General features: G+C 41.5%; 1 protein-coding gene across 1 annotated transcript in view; it reads left to right on the top strand.

Annotated features, from left to right (window-relative positions):
• The window catches only part of SLCO5A1 (solute carrier organic anion transporter family member 5A1), a 142,625-nt gene that overhangs the window by 62,730 nt on the left and 61,616 nt on the right, over nt 1-18,279 (top strand). The window contains exons 2-3 of the mRNA XM_052651859.1: nt 274-406; nt 6,670-6,887. Coding sequence (XP_052507819.1) covers nt 274-406; nt 6,670-6,887 — 351 coding nt within the window. The remainder of the gene's footprint in view (nt 1-273; nt 407-6,669; nt 6,888-18,279) is intronic.

Raw genomic sequence — 18,279 nt, 5'->3', positions numbered from 1 at the left:
GTTATCCAGTAAACTACCTCAATAACTAGCCCAGGTCTGTACCTTCAGAAGCAACCAAAGAAGCTTTGATGTACTAAGAGGATGACAGGCAACAGTTAAATAAAGGACATAGTTTGAAGCCCAAATTTCAACACTGACTCTCTAAAGTTCTCTGTTTTTGGAAATTGTTAACTGGATTTAACTGTGATGTAAGCATGGTATGACTGAAATTAGACAACTTCTGAGAGAAATAGCATGAGGTCATATTTCACATTTCCTTTTCTGTCTTCCCAGCCATCATGTATGTCATGGGAGCACTCGGTCCTGCAGTGGGATATTTACTAGGTGGACTTCTTATTGGTTTTTATGTTGATCCCAGAAATCCTGTTCACCTTAACCAGGATGATCCTCGTTTCATTGGAAACTGGTAAGAATTGTTTACCGCATCTTTCATTTCATTTGGTATTATGAAAATTAGAGTCATAGTCCCCTTGTAGTTAAAATAAGAATTTCCCCAATGGGAAGATGAAAAATAGTTGTCACCTAGGAGGTGGTGGTAAGCAGGATAATAATCTCCAAAGATATCTTTGTCCTAATTCCCAGATTTATGAATTTACCTTTACATGGCAAAGGGGACTTTTGCTGATGGAAGTTTAGGAACTTCAGATGGGGAGATTTTCTGGGATGATCCAAGTGGGTCCAGTATAATCACAAGGGTCTTTATAAGGGAAGGAGAGAGGCAGGAGGGTCAGAGTGAGAGAAGGAGTTGTGATGATTGAAGCAGAAGTTGGAGTGATATGCTTTGACAATGGAGCAGGGGACCACAGGCTAAGGAATGCAGGTAGATTGCAGAAGTTCGGAAGAGCAAGGAGGTAGGTTCCTCCTAGAACCTCCAGAAGGAATGTAGCCATGCCCACCTTTTATTGACACTTCTGCCCTCCAGGGGTTACAGCTTCCCAGGTGGTACTAGTGGTAAATAACCCACCTGCCAATGCAGGAGACGTAACAGACGAGGTTCTATCCTGACTCCAAAGCCCTCAGATGATGCATTTGTGTTGTCTTAAGCCACTCAGTGTGGGGATTTGTTATCACAACAACAGGAAATCAACACAGAGGAGCTGGGATCAACAGCTTAATCCAGATTCTTTAGGATGGAGATGACTGTTTTCTTCATAGCAGAGGGAAGGAAAAGGGGAATGTGGCTGTGTTGGGACTTCCCTGAGTATTTGAATTAGAACTTTCATTGTCTTTTCTGTGCCTTTTAAAAAGTATTTTCTCCCCACTTATCATATTTGTGTTTTGCTTTGTCCCCATTCACTGCCCAGAACTCTAACTCTGTTTCCATTGTTCCACTCTTAGTGAGTCTTTTCGCCAAGGAGTAGTTCATTTCCCTGGATGTGCTGAAGATGAATCACTCTCTCACTTGCACGCTTTTTGTTTAAATTAATTTTATTGGCATAGAGTCGCTTTGTAATGTTGTGTTAGTTTCTACTGTACCGCACAGTGAATCAGCCACACATGTACATATACCCCCTCCCTTTTGGTCGCTTGATAGCCTTTAATTGTCTTGCTGAATATGTAAGCTTTGGATTTTATTTTTATATATTTTTAAAAAGTTGATGTATTGTGTTTTCATTATTATCCAGTTCAAGATTATTATTTTTTTTTCTTTTTGGCAACTTGACAAGTAGAGATTGAACTCATGCCTCCTGTGGTGGACGCACAGAGTCCTAACCACTGGACCACTAGAGAAGTCCCTAAGTTTAGAGTTTAGAAAGAGAACTCCAACTTTGGATGATAGGTTACTTATTCATATCTATCCAAGGGCTACATTTGAATTCTTCCCAGTTCTGAACTTGAACATGATATTTCTTCACAATTGCAAGCATTCAAAGTATTGGCATCCCAAATTTATTTAACATGGATTGGTACTGGGTATACATTGATAAGATATCTTCATTTTAGAATAGAGAATTTCATTATTAGAAACTTGTGTTGAGTAATTACTTCCTAAAGAGTTTCTTAGATTACTTGTGTTCTCTCTGTGTTCCATTTTATAATGAAATTCTCATGATAACTTCATAAGTTAAGCTATGTGGGAATAATGTTTAACACTATTTTCTAAGCAGTTAATAAATATTAATTAAATTATAAAACACTTGTTATTTTCATAAGTAAATAGTCTTTGAAGGTGGAAGTGTTGAGATCTATAATTGATGAGTCTGTCCTGGTAGAATTTTGAAATCGTCCGAAAGGGAGTTCCATTGTCAGCAGGAGGGGAATAACACAGGAATTTTATGTTCTTGGTCAACAGTAAAATTTTTGATCTCAATTACTATTTTCTTTGCAGTTCTGAAATAATTCAGAGTAAGAATTTTTAAAAAATTCTCAGAAAATTAGGTTATTAAAATGTATCTGTGACCATCCCATGTATAATGTGTTCTGTATAGATGTCATGAGAAGAGCATGGCAAAAGGGAACAGCTGGAGGGAGAGAGAAAGACATGGAGGGCCAGATCAGGGGCAGAGAGAAGGCAAGGAAGCAGGTGCTTTAGGATTATAAGTGCTTTATGCTGTTTTTGCTAAGCTTTCCAATGTGCATCAACCCAGTTGGTAGCAAAGTGAAGCAACTAAGTGTAGACCCTGGGGTTTAAATCCCAGTCTGCCACCTAATAACTGTGTGACCTTAGGGAAGTTACTTAACTCCTCTGAGCCCCAAGTTTTTTTTTTTTAATCCACAAAATGGAAATAGTTGCAGTACCTACTTCATGCAGTTGTTGTGAGGAATAAATAAGTCTATGTATGTGGAGCTCTAAGTAGTTCTCCGTACATAATGTGTGTTAGCTGTTATCCAGTCTTTTGACTTTAATCTGTGCTCAAGTGGTTTTATTCATTTTAATGGCTCTATATTAGTTCTACAAATGTTAAAAGTTGTCCATATAGAAATGTATACTAGGGTTTTCTTTAAAAAATGAATTTTGTCTGTTGAGTAGCCCTGTTTTTAACAGACTTCTAACCTTGAACAGAGACAGAGTTATTTGATACAGCATTAGTTTTTATGATGCCTGGTGATGGCTTCCCAGGTGACTCTGGTAAAGTACCTGTCTGCCAGTGCAGGAGACACAAGAGACACGGGTTCGATCCCTGGGTTGGGAAGACGCTGTGAAGAAGGAAATGGCAACCTACTCCAGTATTCTTGCCTGGGAAAACCTATGGACAGATGGGCCTGGAGGGCTACAGCTCATCGGGTGGTGAAAGAGTCGGACACGACTTAGCGACTAAACAACAGCGCAATAATAATGATAGGTTTTTTGGTAAACATATGCTGGAAGAGAGAAGGAAGGAGTAAGTGAATAATGCTAATATTAGTTGGGTGCTCATTATGTGTCAAACATTACATTAAAACCTTTACCAACATGTTCACTGAAGCATTATAACAACCACAGGTCATCACTAAGAGTATGCCCATTTTGCAGGTGAGGAAATTGATGGTTGGCAGTTTGAACATCTTGCCTAAAGTCTGAGAGTACCAGTGAGAGATGGATAAGAAACTGAGTCCAGGGTGGAGGTTTTAGTCAGTGTGCTTAACTGTCTTCCCTTCATGAAGAGTCTCTGGGTAATGGCTCATGAAAGGGGTCCTGGCTTTTCAATTTTTGCTCTTTCTGATGCATCTGTTCCTAACATACAATGCACACTTACCTTACCCAGCTTTTCTCACAGTCCTCTTTGGCACCAACTATCATATGTTCATTTCGATGTTACTGGAGACAAGTTTGCTCTGCTTAGAAATGTCCCTAAACCTTTTTTTTTATTATTTTTGTTCATTTACTGCAATTCTTCCCCTTCTTCTGTTATTTATTCTCCCTTCAGAGTCCTCTGAGTATCTTTAATGTTTGCGTATAATTTTAAGTCAGTGGCTTTGGCTGGAGGTGGGGCCCTCAGTACAGATGTAAATAAAAAAAAAATACTAGCTACCACGAAATTATTGTTTGGGTGGGGCAGGCTGTGGGACTCAGTGGTCAAGGATCCGCCTACCAATGTAGGAGATGCAAGAGATGCAGGTTTGATCCCTGGGTTGGGAAGATCCCCTGGAGAAGGAAATGGCTATCCGCTCCAGTATTCTTACCTAGAGAATTCCATGGATAGAGGAGCCTGGCAGGTTGCAGTCCTTGGGGTTGTAGAGAGTAGGACGCGACTGAGCAACAGCATACTTTGTCCTCTTAATTTTGATGATTCCCCCCAAAGTTATTATTTCCTCCCATTCAGATGAGAAAGCCTGTTCAGAGAAGCAAACTAATTTCTCCAGAATCTTAGGGCTAGTATGTGGTGAAGACTGGATAAAAACCTGGGTCTTCCTGAAGCTATAGCTTAAGAACGGCCCCTTACACTCTGCTGCCTGGCCTCTTCTGGAGAGAGTGTGAGAGGTCCAGGGAGCTAAGGAGTTCAGGGGACTTGAATGCAGAGTTTGCAGAAAGAAATTCAAGGAAGTTAAAGGCAGGGCTGGGTTAGGAAAGACCTTGTATGCAGCCAGTACAAAAAAGGCATTTTCATAGCTATGTTCCCTGCAGATAGATGACTCTCTTTTTTAAAAAAATGATCCTCATTCAGTTTATTTATTTAGGAAATGTTTTGAGTACCTAACCTGTGTTAGACCCTGGGTTCATGATTATATTTGACTCATTGAGATTGCTGGAAGCCTGCTTTGAGATGTCTTCTCAAAATGAAATCCTTTTCTGACTGTTTTAATGTCTTAATTGGATACATTAAGTATCTTTGAAAATAGCACACTGGATTTTTAATAACTGGTTCTAGCAATGATTCTCCCAGCTACACTATGACCTTTAGCAGCTGATAACAGCATTTTAATAGAAACACTTGCTTTTCTAATTAATTAAAAAAAATTTTAATTAATTTTTTTTGGCTGCACCTAGTAGCACGTGGCATCTTAGTTCCCTGACCAGGGATCGAACTCATGACCGCTGTTGTGGAAGAGCAGAGTCTTAACCACTGCACCACAGAGAAGTCCTGAAACATTTACTTTTTACAAATGAGTTTTTGCTTTGCAGTTGATTTATATGTTGACTGGGTTGTATTCCACATGAAGGCCTAGAATGCTGGTTGCATTCTGATAACAACTGATGAACGTGTTGATACAGAGGCCAGAATCTGACTGTTTATGAACTTGGAAGTTTTGAGGACAGAGTTTGAAGTTGAGGTATCCTAGTTGGACAATTTGTGACCCTATTAGGCAAGACCAGGGACCTCTATTTTTTAAGATTGAAAGGAGACTGAAAAATTGCCCTTGGGGAATTATACAGGCAAGAAGCCCCAGGCCTTAACACATGCTCTAAACAGGACTAGAATTTGAGGTCTATTCTGTGTTTGCTTCCTAGTCTTGGCAGCATGGCAACTTCAGATGAGTTTAAAGACAGAATCTTGATTCTATGGAAGCTCAAGTTCCACTTCTCCTAGGAAGCTTTCTGACACATTGATTTCCTTTCTGAATTTTTATAGCGTTCAAGATCTTCCCAGCACAGGGATCAAATCTGGGTCTCCTGCATTGCAGACGGATTCTTTCCTGTCTGAGCCACCAGGGAAGCCCTTCTATACCACGTGATCTAACAATTATGTACATTCTTGCATTGTGGGGGATTGTTAGGAATTGTTTCTTACATCTTTAGCTGTTTACAAATAGGTTGTAAGTTCTTGAATGCAAGATAGAGTATATATCTGTCTCTTTTTTTTTCCCCTGGCCACATGATGAGTGGAGTGGCATGTGGGATCTTATCCCTGAGCAGGGATTGAGCCAGGAGCACACAGTCTTAACCACTGGACCTCTGGGGAAGGCCCCAGGTGTAAATGCCTTTATCCCTACTCATTCTTGATTAAGTTTTGGGAAGCCCAGCTAAGAAGGGTTAATACATTTTTAAGTACTTGCAGAAAAATATTTGAATGCCATTAGCAATTTGAAAAACATTTCACACCAGGTATTTGTTATTTTTTTCTTTAAAAAAGTGTCTATATTGGTCCATAAAGCATGATATAGACTCTATATTATTTTTCTATTAAATTTATGGGGTATTGACTCAATTCTGACAGACACACACACACACACACACACACACACACACACACCCTGTGCATGCTTAGTCATGTCCAATTCTTTTCAGCTTTATGGACTGTAGCCCATCAGGCTCCTCTGTCCATGGGATTTTCCAGGCAAGAGTACTGGAGTGGGTTGCCATTTTCTCCTCCAGGGGAATCTTCATGAGCTAAGGATTGAACCTGTGTCTCCTGCATTGGCAGGAGGATTCTTTATCACTGTGCCACCTGGGAAGCCTTTATGGGCTATTGATTTATTATAAAATGCACATTGTAGCAGGACTAACAATGTTCATTAGCAGAACTGACACATGTGCTCAAAAATACTTGAATGAAATTCTAGTCAGGCGGGTGATTCTAATATTCATTATAAAACTAGTATGATTACTGAGTAGAGTTCTCATTTATACCCCAGAAAGGGAGGATTCTTATATTTTCTTAGGCTGTCTACCTTCTTAATGCCGTACCCCTGATGAAGGTAAAAAGTGTTCTCTGGAGAAATTTGTCGTCCCACATTTCTACTTTGCTAACTTGTTCTCAGTCGTAATATAAAAGCCATAAATGCTATTCACATCTCCCAATTTTTTAGGTGGAGTGGATTCCTCCTTTGTGCCATTGCAATGTTTCTTGTGATATTCCCAATGTTTACTTTTCCAAAAAAGCTTCCGCCTCGACACAAGAAAAAGAGAAAGAAAAAATATTCCACGGATGCTTCTGGTGATGATGACGTTATGAAGGAGAAACCAGACAGTTGTGAACAAGTGGACAAAAAAGTTTCTTCTATAGGATTTGGGAAGGATGTCAGAGGTAAAGTATACCTTTTGAATAAGTACGTGCATGGCGCTTCGTATCAGTGCTACTCAAAGTGTGGTCCCCGGCCCCTGCTGTCTAATGGCAGTTCCTGGTCTGTGACAGGATAAGGGCTGAAGTTGAGAGTCAATGTTGAAAACTTAAAAAAAAAATTTTCGATGGAATAATTTTGTCTGTTGACTCTAATAACAGTAACAAACTGGGCTCACATTTTGTATGTTTTACAAAATTGATTTTTTAATGATTCATCTTTGTTATATCTTGCAAAAGTATCAGTAACAGTAGACTGGACATAATCTAAAAATGGCCCTTCCTCACGGATAGTTTGAGAAGCACTGATTAAATTCTAAAGGTGAATACTTCCTATTGGAATGAGAGATGTTGGATTTTTAAAATAATCGTTGCCTCATACAATGGATAGTTTGTCTCCAGGAAGCATGGGTTTGGTAGTGTGTTCTGATCCTTATAGAAATACAAAACTCACCCTTAGGAAGGGATCTCATTCAGCAGTGACTCAGTCAAAGCTTCTAAGTGACCATGGAGAGGGACACCCAGGGCATGGGTCTCAAAACCCAGCAGAAAAACATCCAGAGAGTTTTCAGTGATGTGTACTGGTCTGTTTTTTCATTTTATTTCTCTTAAAAACAACCACTTTATTAAATCCAGATTAGGCAATCTCAAATCTAAACAACTTAATCTTTACTAGGCCATATTTGTTCCATAGTCAATACCTCTCTTGAGTGACAATAAATCCCTTTAATCCAGGAAACCTACAATGCCACATTCCCATTAGTTTCTGCCTATTTCCTGAATTCTCTGAATTAAAGTTTTTAAAATTAGGAAGCATAATATAAATCAAGTGGTTACATCAGTTAAGGTTGTTTTAGGTAAAATTCACTTAGGCCTATTCTCATCTCGTTTTGATCACGTGCACAGTAAAGGCAAAGAAGATCCTTTCAGGCCTAGAGGGAAGTTACTAATATATTATGGAACTGCCTGCAGCCTAAGAATGGTTAGATTGGATTATTTTTAAAGACTCTATTTTGTTCAAAGCAGTGAAGTGACGTTTCATTGGAAATGCTTCTTCCCAGTTAAGTTTTAGATTTACCTTCCCCATTCCCTCCCCATTATTTTGGGACAGTGTTTACTTTTGGAACTGCCAAAATTACCTCCTCTGCTCTCATAACATAAAAGATTCTCTGGATGGTAGTGAAGTAGAGCCTGGGCTCTTACCCCGTGGACCACTTCACCATTTTTCGTGGACATATGATGAACCATAATAAGGGAGTGATTAAAAAAAAAAAAACTCAGTTGAGAACAAAGTTGATGTTAGAGAATTTACAACATAGGAATAGACTAAGAGTCTTAATTTAAGGAGAATATTAAGTTGATGCCAGAGGAGAAATAAAGGCTAGAGCTGAGGTTGTATGTTTTATAGCTTAGAGGTGGATGGCTAGAATGTGAAATATATGCTGTGTTGGATAGCAGAGAAAAGGGAGAGAGAAGACTGGTATGAAACACCAATAGCAGATGCAACTGTTGATGGGAATGGAGTTCTTTGGAGGAGGCTGGGTGGGCAGTGCTTTCAATGAGCCAGCTGTACTCCAAGTGCTTCCCATTTTCAAGGTGAGGACTGCCATGGCCAGGACCTTCTGAAGGTCTGTGTGTCTTCTTGGCCTGAAGGTCTTCTCTTAGGCTGGGAGACGGCTTGGCTCCTGCTTGGGGCAGGCTTCAGCTGACAAGGAATTAACACTCTGGCCTCCCACCCCTAAAAGCAGTCTTAACCAATGGCTGGTAAGCATCCCAGCTCTGTCCCCTCATGGTGAGACAATCCGTTGTAAGCTGCCCTTTCTTCCTGTGCATCACATCTATACTTCCCATCCAGTGCTTCTCAAACCCCCCAAATAAATGACCTGGACTTGGATCCTTGACTCAGGACCTGCTTCTGGGGCAAAGCTCACTTTGGCAGGCAGATTCACAAGTGATAAAAGCTGTCATGGGATTTTAAAATTATTTTTCAGAATTGAATCTATCTGCTATTATGTTAAATGTCTTCTTGTACTGCTAGGGATTGTTCTCCATCTTTTCTGTATTCAATTTAATGGTTCAAGGTATTTTCTTATAGAGGAAAGATTAAGAAGAGTCTTTTGACAGTGATGGGTAGTTGGTTTATAAACTCCATTTTTATTCTGATTTCCTTGTAGATGTTTCTGATAAATTTCCAACTTTTTTACTCTATGCCTGAATTGTGATGAGTGATCTTTGGCAGAGAACCTTCCTGGTTAGGACACAGAGCTGGTTTATTTTATTTACTTCTACTTGCACTGGACTCTCTAATTGTATCTAGACTGGCCCTTCCAGAAACATGTTCTCCTGTTAGAAAGGAATCTGTTTAAATGGGGTTATAAAGTGACAATGTCCTGCTAAAAATTATTTAAGTGGTTTTGATGATATTGGAATAATGTTCAAATACAGTATTTAAAATTATATGTATCTTTTGCACCTTTTTTTTCTAATACGTATCACCTATAGGAAATGACAGTCTAATATTTCATCCGATTTTCAAAAGAATCAATTACATCTCTGAGAATCATTCTACTACAAACAAAATTTATATTAGAAAACTGAGATACACTATTTAGGTCTTTTTAAAAAAATTTTAAATATCTATTTAATACACACTTTGCAGTTTTACACTTGACCAACTGACATATAAAAATTATAACACAAGTTTTTCCATGTATAACTTCTTTTTTTCGGTATTTTTTTTCTTACTCATGTCTATTACTATTTAGGTCTTGAATGAAAGATTGATTGCTGAGATTCCATTTTGAGTTAAACTGCAATGTGATTCCCAGATCTTTTTTCTTGTCCTGTTTTTTGGAGTAAGGCTCCTTTTATCCTTTATATTTGAAATTCATACATCAATATTAACTTCTTCAAAGAGAAGGTATAAAGAGTGGCCAAGTTGGTATTTTTTGGTTCCTAAAATCAAAAGTGATTTAGACCATATAGAATAGAGCTCTTTGAAAAGCTTTATTGCAGAGAATGCAAGAAGAGAATGCACTTTGCTTTCCACCCACTGCCTCCACATTTTAATGATAGACATGGGGAAAATCTGACTCAGTGTTTCTAGGTTCTTATTATAAATTATGCAGGAATAAAACTGTTTTAAAACAACCACAAAGGAGAAAGTAAGAGTTTTTAGTGGATCTGCAGCACCTTCCCATAAAGAGATTAGCACTGATGGCTTCAACATCTTACCATAAAAATAAGCAGTTAAAATATCTAAGTGGATCAATTTTTCTGAGGCTTGGGGTCTGGTATTTTAAAAGCCTTCCAAATTTGACTGGTTATCTTCTTATTCTTAAGCAGAAAATTTTTGGTGGCAGTTAATCATAAGAAAATTTTTATTTTTGTGTTCACTTTTAACTTCTAAGCTTAATTGCTTCGCATGATTACATAGCGTAAAGCATGACAGACATGTGGCTTCCCTGGTGGCTCAGATGGTAAAGAATCTACCTGCCAATACAGGAGATGTGGGTGTGATCCCTGAGCTGGGAAGATCCCCTGGAGAAGCGACATGTCAGTAATCTTGTCTGGAGAATCCCATGGACAGAGGACCCTGGTGGGCTACAGTCCATGGGGTCACAAAGCGTCGGACACGACTGAGTGACTGACACTTTCACTTTCACATGACAGACTTGCTTTGCTAGACGTTTGTTTGTATTGGAATAGAATATATTTATAATCCTAACTGAGTCAAATGGTTACTCTGAGGTGATGCATTGATTCGAAGAGGCCACTGACCCTCTTGCGCTATTGGTGGGAATGTAAATTGATACAGCTACTATAGAAGACATTGTGGAGCTTCCTTAAAACCTAGGAATAAAGCTACCGTATGACCCAGCAATCCCACTACTAGGCTTATACCCTGAGGAAACCAAAATTGAAAGAGACACATGTACCCCAATATTCATTGCAGCACTATGTACAATAGCTAGGACATGGAAGCAACCTAGATGTCCCTCAACAGATGAATGGATAGAGAAGCTGCGGTACATATACACAATGGGATATTCCTCAGCCATAAAAGGAACACATCTGAATCAGTTCTAATGAGGTGGATGAACCTAGAGCCTATTATACAGAGTGAAGTAAGTCCAAAAGAGAAAAAAATACCATATATTTATGCATATATATGGAATCTAGAAAGATGGTACTGATGAATCTATTTGCAGGGCAGTAATGGAGATGCAGACATAGAGAATGGACTTGTGACCACAGTGGGGGAAGGAGAGGGAGGGATGAATGGAGAGAGTAGCATGGAAGGGGTACCTTACCGCCTGTTAAATAGCTAGCCAATAGGAATTTACCATATGACTCAGGGAACTCAAACTGGGGCTCTGGAACAACCTAGAAGGGTGGGAGGTGGGAGGGACATTCAAGAGGGTGGGGACATATGTGTGCCTAAGACTGATTCATGTTGATGTATGGCAGAAACCAATGGAATATTATAAAGCAATTATCCTTCAACTAAAATAAAATTAAAAAAACAGAGGCCATTGGAAGTCAAAGTTTGATCACTAGAAGGTTATGTTGTCATCATTTAATTCAGTGACTGCTTATTCTGTAAAAGCTGCTGCACTCCAAGCTATGGCAGATTGGAAGATGAATCAGCTATGATTTTCCCTCACAGAGCTTGTAGTCCACTGAGGGAGACAGGATGGGTACAGATGGAAATATACTAGTAACCAAAAAAGAAGACCGACACCATGGTGTGAATGTCACAGACAGGCAAGGGAATGTCTAGTTGAGGGACCAGGGAAGGTTTCATGGAGAAGGTAGGATTTATCTTTCCTGGAAAACTGGGAGGATGTCAGTAGGTGGATGTGGGATGGTGGGAGTGTTCCAGGCAGAGACAGTAAAGGCAAGAAGATCAGATGTGTAGATGTGTTTGAAAATGCTGAGCAAGCGTATTGTGGTTGGTGTGTTGGCTGTACATGACGGAGCCCTGGGGGATGAGGTTGGGAAGGTCAGTTAGAGCCGTCTTGTGTGTAGAGAGCTAAAGTTCTCGCTTGTCTCGATTGAGCAGTGGAGAGGTTTGAGCAGCCTTTGGCAAGCCCTCCATTAGGTCCTGTTAAATTAGGGAGAGAGGGGAGTGGAATGGAAGGAGGGGGACAAGGTAGAAAGCTATGGACAGAGCTCCAGAGAGGTGATGGCGGTTTTGCCTATTAGAGATGGAAAGGACAGCAGCCTGCTAAACTCAGTTTTTCTGTGTTGGCTTTTGTTTGTTTGTTGGCCTCGCTGCATGACATGCAGGATCAGGGATTGAACCCATGCCCCGTGCAGTGGAAGCACAAAGCCCTAACTATTGGACCACCAGGGAATTTCCTTCTTGTCCCGTTTCAGTTGTTTTCCACTCTGCGGTCAAAAGGATCCTGTTAAAATGCCGCTCCTGGGCTCAAAGCTTCTGTGGTTTCCCAGTCTAACCCCTGGTTACCTGCTTGAGGCCATTTCCTTCCTGCAGTCGGATTCTGCTTCAACCATATTGGGCTCATCACTGTTGCTCGAGTATACCAAGCACACGCTCACCTCGGGGCAGTTGTTCTTGCCGTTCCTGTGCTGAGAGTTTTCTCCATGAGGCTCCTCACTTCCTTCAGGGTATTACTCAAACAATCCCTTTCTAATGAAGCCTTACTCAGCCACCCTATTTAAAAATTTCTACCTTTTTCTCCAAAGCTTCTTATCTCTTTCTCTCCTTAATTTTTCTCCTTAGCACTGATCACTGTCTAACATACTATGTGTTTTACTTATTGATCATCTTGGTAAGCTCCACAAAGGAAAGGTTTTCTTTTTTTTTTTTAATTGGTCCATCATGTTCTTTGATGAATTCCCACTGTCTTGTAGATGCTCAGTAAATATTTGATGAATAAACTAATGAATGATGAGAATGGAGGGAAGAAGTTTGTATAGGATATGGCAATTGCTATGGGAATTATTGGCTTCCCAGGTGCTGCAGTGGTAAAGAATCCACCTGCAATGCAGGAGATGCAGGTTCAATCCCTGGCTCGGGAAGATCCCCTGGAGGAGGAAATGGCAACCCACTCCAGTATTCTTGCCTGGGAAATCCCGTGAACAGGGGAGCCTAGCGGGCTACAGTCCATGGGGTCGCAAAGAATCCAACCCACCGAGCACACGTGCACGCACTCATGGAATGACGTGAATGGAGGTATCCACGATGGTTTCAGGGTTTCAAGCTCAGGTGGCAGAGAGAGGAGTAAAGGGGCGGAATGAATGAATTCTGAATGTGAGTTGCCCAAGAACGTCCAGAACTGTTGCATGTCTCTCTTTGCTCTGTGGTTTAAACCTAATATAGCATGGGATATGTTAGAGCCAGTACTAGACTCAAAGAGGGATCACCAGGAGCCACGTGCCTGGGCCAAGCTATCTTAGCCTCTTGTATTTTTGCCTTAGCTTTTTTGCTGATTTTAACTTTAGTTTTAGGTTTGCAGCTCTTATTAAAAGCTGTTACCTGAATTCCCCATATTTGCCATAAAAGCATTGCTCAGTGTGGTTTATACAAAACTCTATTTCTTGAGAATACTGAGAGTGGAGGTTTTCAAACTTAGTCTACCTAGGAAGCATCATGAGGGCTTCATAGAGCTCAGGGTGCTAGACCAAGATGTGACCTGAGAATGTGACCTGAGAATCTGCATTTTGACAAGTTTCCAGGTGATGTTGTTGCTGATGGTCCAGGGACCATGCTGTGAGAATCTAGTGCTTTAGAACATAGAGCAAAGCTTTGTTTCTTAGGAGAAAATTAGGATGTTTCTGCTAATGATGATTATATAACTTTCTGCTTTTGTGGCCAGGAAACCAAGGGTCAAATTTGAAGACCAGAAAGAATCTTTTTGCTGGCTTTGATGTGCTGTTCTGTTTATATCTTCTTTATTTCTTTTTTTCAAGGAAATATGATGTATTTCTTTTTTTTCTTTATTGAAATGTAGGGCTTCCCTGGTAGCTCAGCTGGCAAAGAATCTACCTGCAATGCAGGAGACCCCAGTTCAATGCCTGGGACGGGAAGATCCTCTGGAGAAGGGATAGGCTACCCATTCCAGTATTCATGGATTTCCCTGATGGTTCAGATGGTAAAGAATCCACCTGCAATTCGGGAGACTTGGGTTTGATCCCTGGGTTGGGAAGATCCCCTGGAGGAGGGCATGGCAACCCACTCCATTATTCTTGTCTGGAGAATCCCCATGGGCAGAGGAGCCTGGCAGGCTACAGTTTGTGGGGTCACAGAGTCACATGACTGAGTGACTAAACACAGCATTGCACAGAACTTCTCTGATGGCTCAGAGGGTAAAAATCTCCCTGTATTGCAGGAGACACAGGAGGTGTGGCTTCAGTTCCTGGGTCAGGAAGATCCCCTGGAGGAGGCCATGGCAACCCAGTCCAGTACTGTTGCCTAAAAAATCCAGTGGACAGAGGAGCCTGACAGTCTATAGTCCAAGAAGTCGCAAGAAGTCAGACAAAACTGAGCACACATAGTTAATTTACAATATTGATTTAGTTTTGGATGTGCAACGTAGTGATTCAGCATTTTTATACTTTATACTTCATTTAAAGTTATTAGAAAACAATAGCTATATTCCCTGTGCTCTACAATATATGCTTGTGGCTTGTTTATTTTATATATGTTTGTGCGTAGTTGCTCAGTTTTGTCTGACTCTTTGCGACCCCATGGACTGTAGCCTGCCAGGCTTCTGTCTGTCCATGGGGATTCTCCAGGCAAGAATACTGGAGTGGGTTGCCATGCCCCCCTCCAGGGGATCTTCCCCACCCAGGGATGGAACCCGTATCTCCCTCTTTGCAGGCTGATTCTTTACCGCTGAGCCGCCGAGAAAGCCCATTTTATACATAGTAGTTGTATTTCTTAATCCCTTACCCCTGTCTTGCCCCTGCCCCTTTCCTCTTCCCACTGGTAACCCGTGGTTTGTTCTCTATGTGAGTCTGTTTCTGGTTTGCTATATGCATTTGTTTTACTTTTTAGATTACACATATAAGTGATTACAGAGTGTTTGTCTTTCTTTGTCTGACATTTCACTAAGCATAACACTCTCTAGGTCCGTCATGTTGTTGCAGATGGCAGAATCCCACTGTTTGTCATGCTGTGTAGAGTTCCACTGTAATCATATGCTACATCTTTATCCATTCATTTCATCTTCTCTATAATTCTTTGTTTAATTTCTCTTTTACATTTATTTTGTTGTACCTTCAGCTTAAGAGGCAAAAGGTAAATGGTAACAGGCATGGCAAAGAATTCCTAAGAAAGAGTACACTTAAAATACTTGGTGCAAGTTAACTGTGGGACTGTAACCCAAAGTGGGATCTGTCTGCTTGCCACTCAAAGATCAGTTTGGTGATCTTAAAGAGGCCAGTTTGGTGAAAAGGAAAGTTTATTTTGAATGCTGGCAACTGGGAAGAAGGCCAGATGCTTGTCCAAAGTCAACCCCTCCACCCTGACCATCAAGGGGCAAAAGCTTTTATAGGCGGAGGGAGGGGCCTACATGTAGAAAAGCACAGTCAGCTCTGACAGTCATTTTGAAATTGGTCATCAGTGGTATGATCAGCGTCATCTTGGTTGTAAGGAACAGTGAATCTTCAGTTCCAGGGTTGGTTTTTTTCTATTTCCTGAGGCCGGTTCTTGGAATTAGGGCAGTTAATGTCATGGCTGCAGTTTGGTCGTCATGTAGTTTACTTCTTCGACCTGGTGGGGGTTTCAGTATCTGTAAGACAGTTCACAGGATAAGGCTCAGAATATTATCCCTAGCCCGTGAGAAGGAACTAAAGGTCTTGGCTATGCTTGCTGCTGCTGCTGCTGCTGCTACTAAGTTGCTTCAGTCGTGTGAGACCCCATAGACGGCAGCCCACCAGGCTCCCCTGTCCCTGGGATTCTCTAGGCAAGAACACTGGAGTGGGGTGCCATTTCCTTCTCCAATCATGAAAGTGAAAAGTGAAAGTGAAGTCGCTCAGTTGTGTCCGACTCTTCGTGACCCCATGGACTGCAGCCTATGCTTATGACTACATTATTAGTATTTGGTTTCCTTTGACTGTTTTCCTTTGTTTCTGCGTTTTCTCACTTCTCCAATTAAACTTATTCTTTGGCTAAAGTTTTTTCACAGACAAAAGGCAGGCAGAGGACATGGGAGGGGGCCAGAAGGACCGTAGGGTCCTGCTCTATTTCAGGACTAATGTTCCTCAGAGTAGTACCTACTTTGAAATATTTATATATATATATATATACTCATTAGAGTTAAGCAAGCAGGATTGTACTGTGGCTGCTGCTGCTGCTGCTGCTAAGTCGCTTCAGTCATGTCCGACTCTGCGACCCCAGAGATGGCAGCCCACCAGGCTCCCCCGTCCCTGGGATTCTCCAGGCAAGAACACTGGAGTGGGTTGCCATTTCCTTCTCCAATGCATGAAAGTGAAAAGTGAAACTGAAGTCGCTCAGTCGTGCCCGACCCTCAACAACCGCATGGACTGCAGCCTTCCAGGCTCCTCCATCCATAGAGTTTTCCAGGCAAGAGTACTGGAGTGGGGTGCCATTGCCTTCTCCATGTACTATGGCTAGTAATCACTTATAATGTATTTTGGGTCCTGATGGCTGCTATTTCTATTCACTGTCAGCAGGTAAGTGGTTCAGGAGCTCAGTGTGCTCTCATACTGGAGTATTTTTGCTTGATGGTCAAAAACTGGCAAACCTGGGCTTTCCTGGTGGCTCAGTGGTAAAGAATCCGCCTGCCAGTGCAGGAGACATGGGTCCAGGAAGATCCCACATTCCGAAGAGCAGCTAAGCCCGTGCACCACAACTACTGAGCCTGTGCTCTAGAGCCTGGGAACCACAGCTCCTGGGCCCATGTGCTGCAACTGCTGAAGCCTATGCACCCTAGAGCCTGCGCTCAGAAACAAGAGAAGTCATCGCAATGGGAAGCCCCCACACCGCAACTAGAGTAGCTCCCACTCCCCACAACTAGAGAAAGCTGGTGCAGCAACAAAGACTCAGCACAGCCAAAATATTAATAAATAAATTTTAAAAATAAGAAACAGTTAAGATGGTAAATTAAAAAAAAAGACAAATCTATCAATACCTGCTGCCTCATTATACTGTGTGCGCTGTGAGGCATAAGAGAACAGCAAGGTATGGTGTCTGAAGGAAAGTTACAGGGCTCAAAATAGCCTGGAGTTAAAACTCCCCTCCAGGTCCTCCCACCATTCTATGCAAAACAAAGAACTCTCTCACCAGAAAAATGAGCACTAGGTTGATTATGCCCAGCTCCCAGCTGATCCAGCCACTGGCCAATCTCCAAAATTCCTTGCCCCAGCCATTTAAGAGATAACTACTCTGAACTACCTTGGAGAATAGGCCCCCTTGAGACAGTAGCTTTCCATATACATGCCTATGTATACTTAGTCTTTTCTTGGATAAGGGCAGCAGCTCACTAATCTGACTGCTGCCCCTTCTCACCTCATTAAAGGTGATCTGTTCCTGTAAAGTGCTGGTCTCTGTCTCGTTCTTTTTCTGAACCTCGCCTTCTCTAACTCCGTACCTTACAGTGTCTGCACTTGCTAAGGCTGTCCCTGGCAGCTTCCATAAGAATCCAAGCACACCACGTAGCTCAGATTTTCTGAAACTTTGACTAACGGTCACCTGTGATGCAAGATCAAGGGGAGGGACCATATCAGATTTGTTGTAGCATAGCTCTGTGGTGAGAATCCCTGGTGGTTCAGATGGTAAAGACTCCTCCTGCAATGCAGGAGATCTGGGCCAGGCAGATCCCCTGGAGAAGAAAATGAATGGCAACCCACTCCAGTATTCTTGCCTGGAGAGTCCCATGGACAGAGGAGCCTGGCGGCCTCCAGTCCATGGGGTCACTAAGAGGCAGATACGACTGACAGACTAACATGCAGCCCTGTGGTGACTGGAGTTTAGCACCTGAGTCCAGGTGTGGGTGCTGGCTGGCTGGGTTACCTGCACTGCCATTGATGTGCATGTGGGAACCAGCAAGGGATCTGCCAGCGATAGCAACACTTCTCAAAGTGATTTCTAGGTATTGTCTACCTTGTGTTATATTCTCTTGAGTTCAGGAGGTCTGTATTCAGTTTTATTTCTATATTATGGCTGCTGAAGGCATTTCTAGTTTTAGTGTCAGATTGTCCTTGTAAGTGAATGTGTAAGAGTTCCTAGCATTCAGTGATCCGAAAAATGATAATTACTACCATTGGTTAGTCCCTCTGTCATTCTTTTTTAAAAAATTATTTATTTATTTTTTGGCTGTGTTGGGTCTTCGTTTCGGCGTGTGGGCTCAGTAGTTGTGATGTGTGG

The sequence above is a fragment of the Budorcas taxicolor genome, chromosome 14, assembly GCF_023091745.1.
Source record: "Budorcas taxicolor isolate Tak-1 chromosome 14, Takin1.1, whole genome shotgun sequence".
In the NCBI taxonomy this organism is placed as follows: domain Eukaryota; kingdom Metazoa; phylum Chordata; class Mammalia; order Artiodactyla; family Bovidae; genus Budorcas; species Budorcas taxicolor.
The sequence above is the reverse complement of the archived record's forward strand: the minus strand, read 5'-3'. Positions and strand labels throughout refer to the sequence as shown.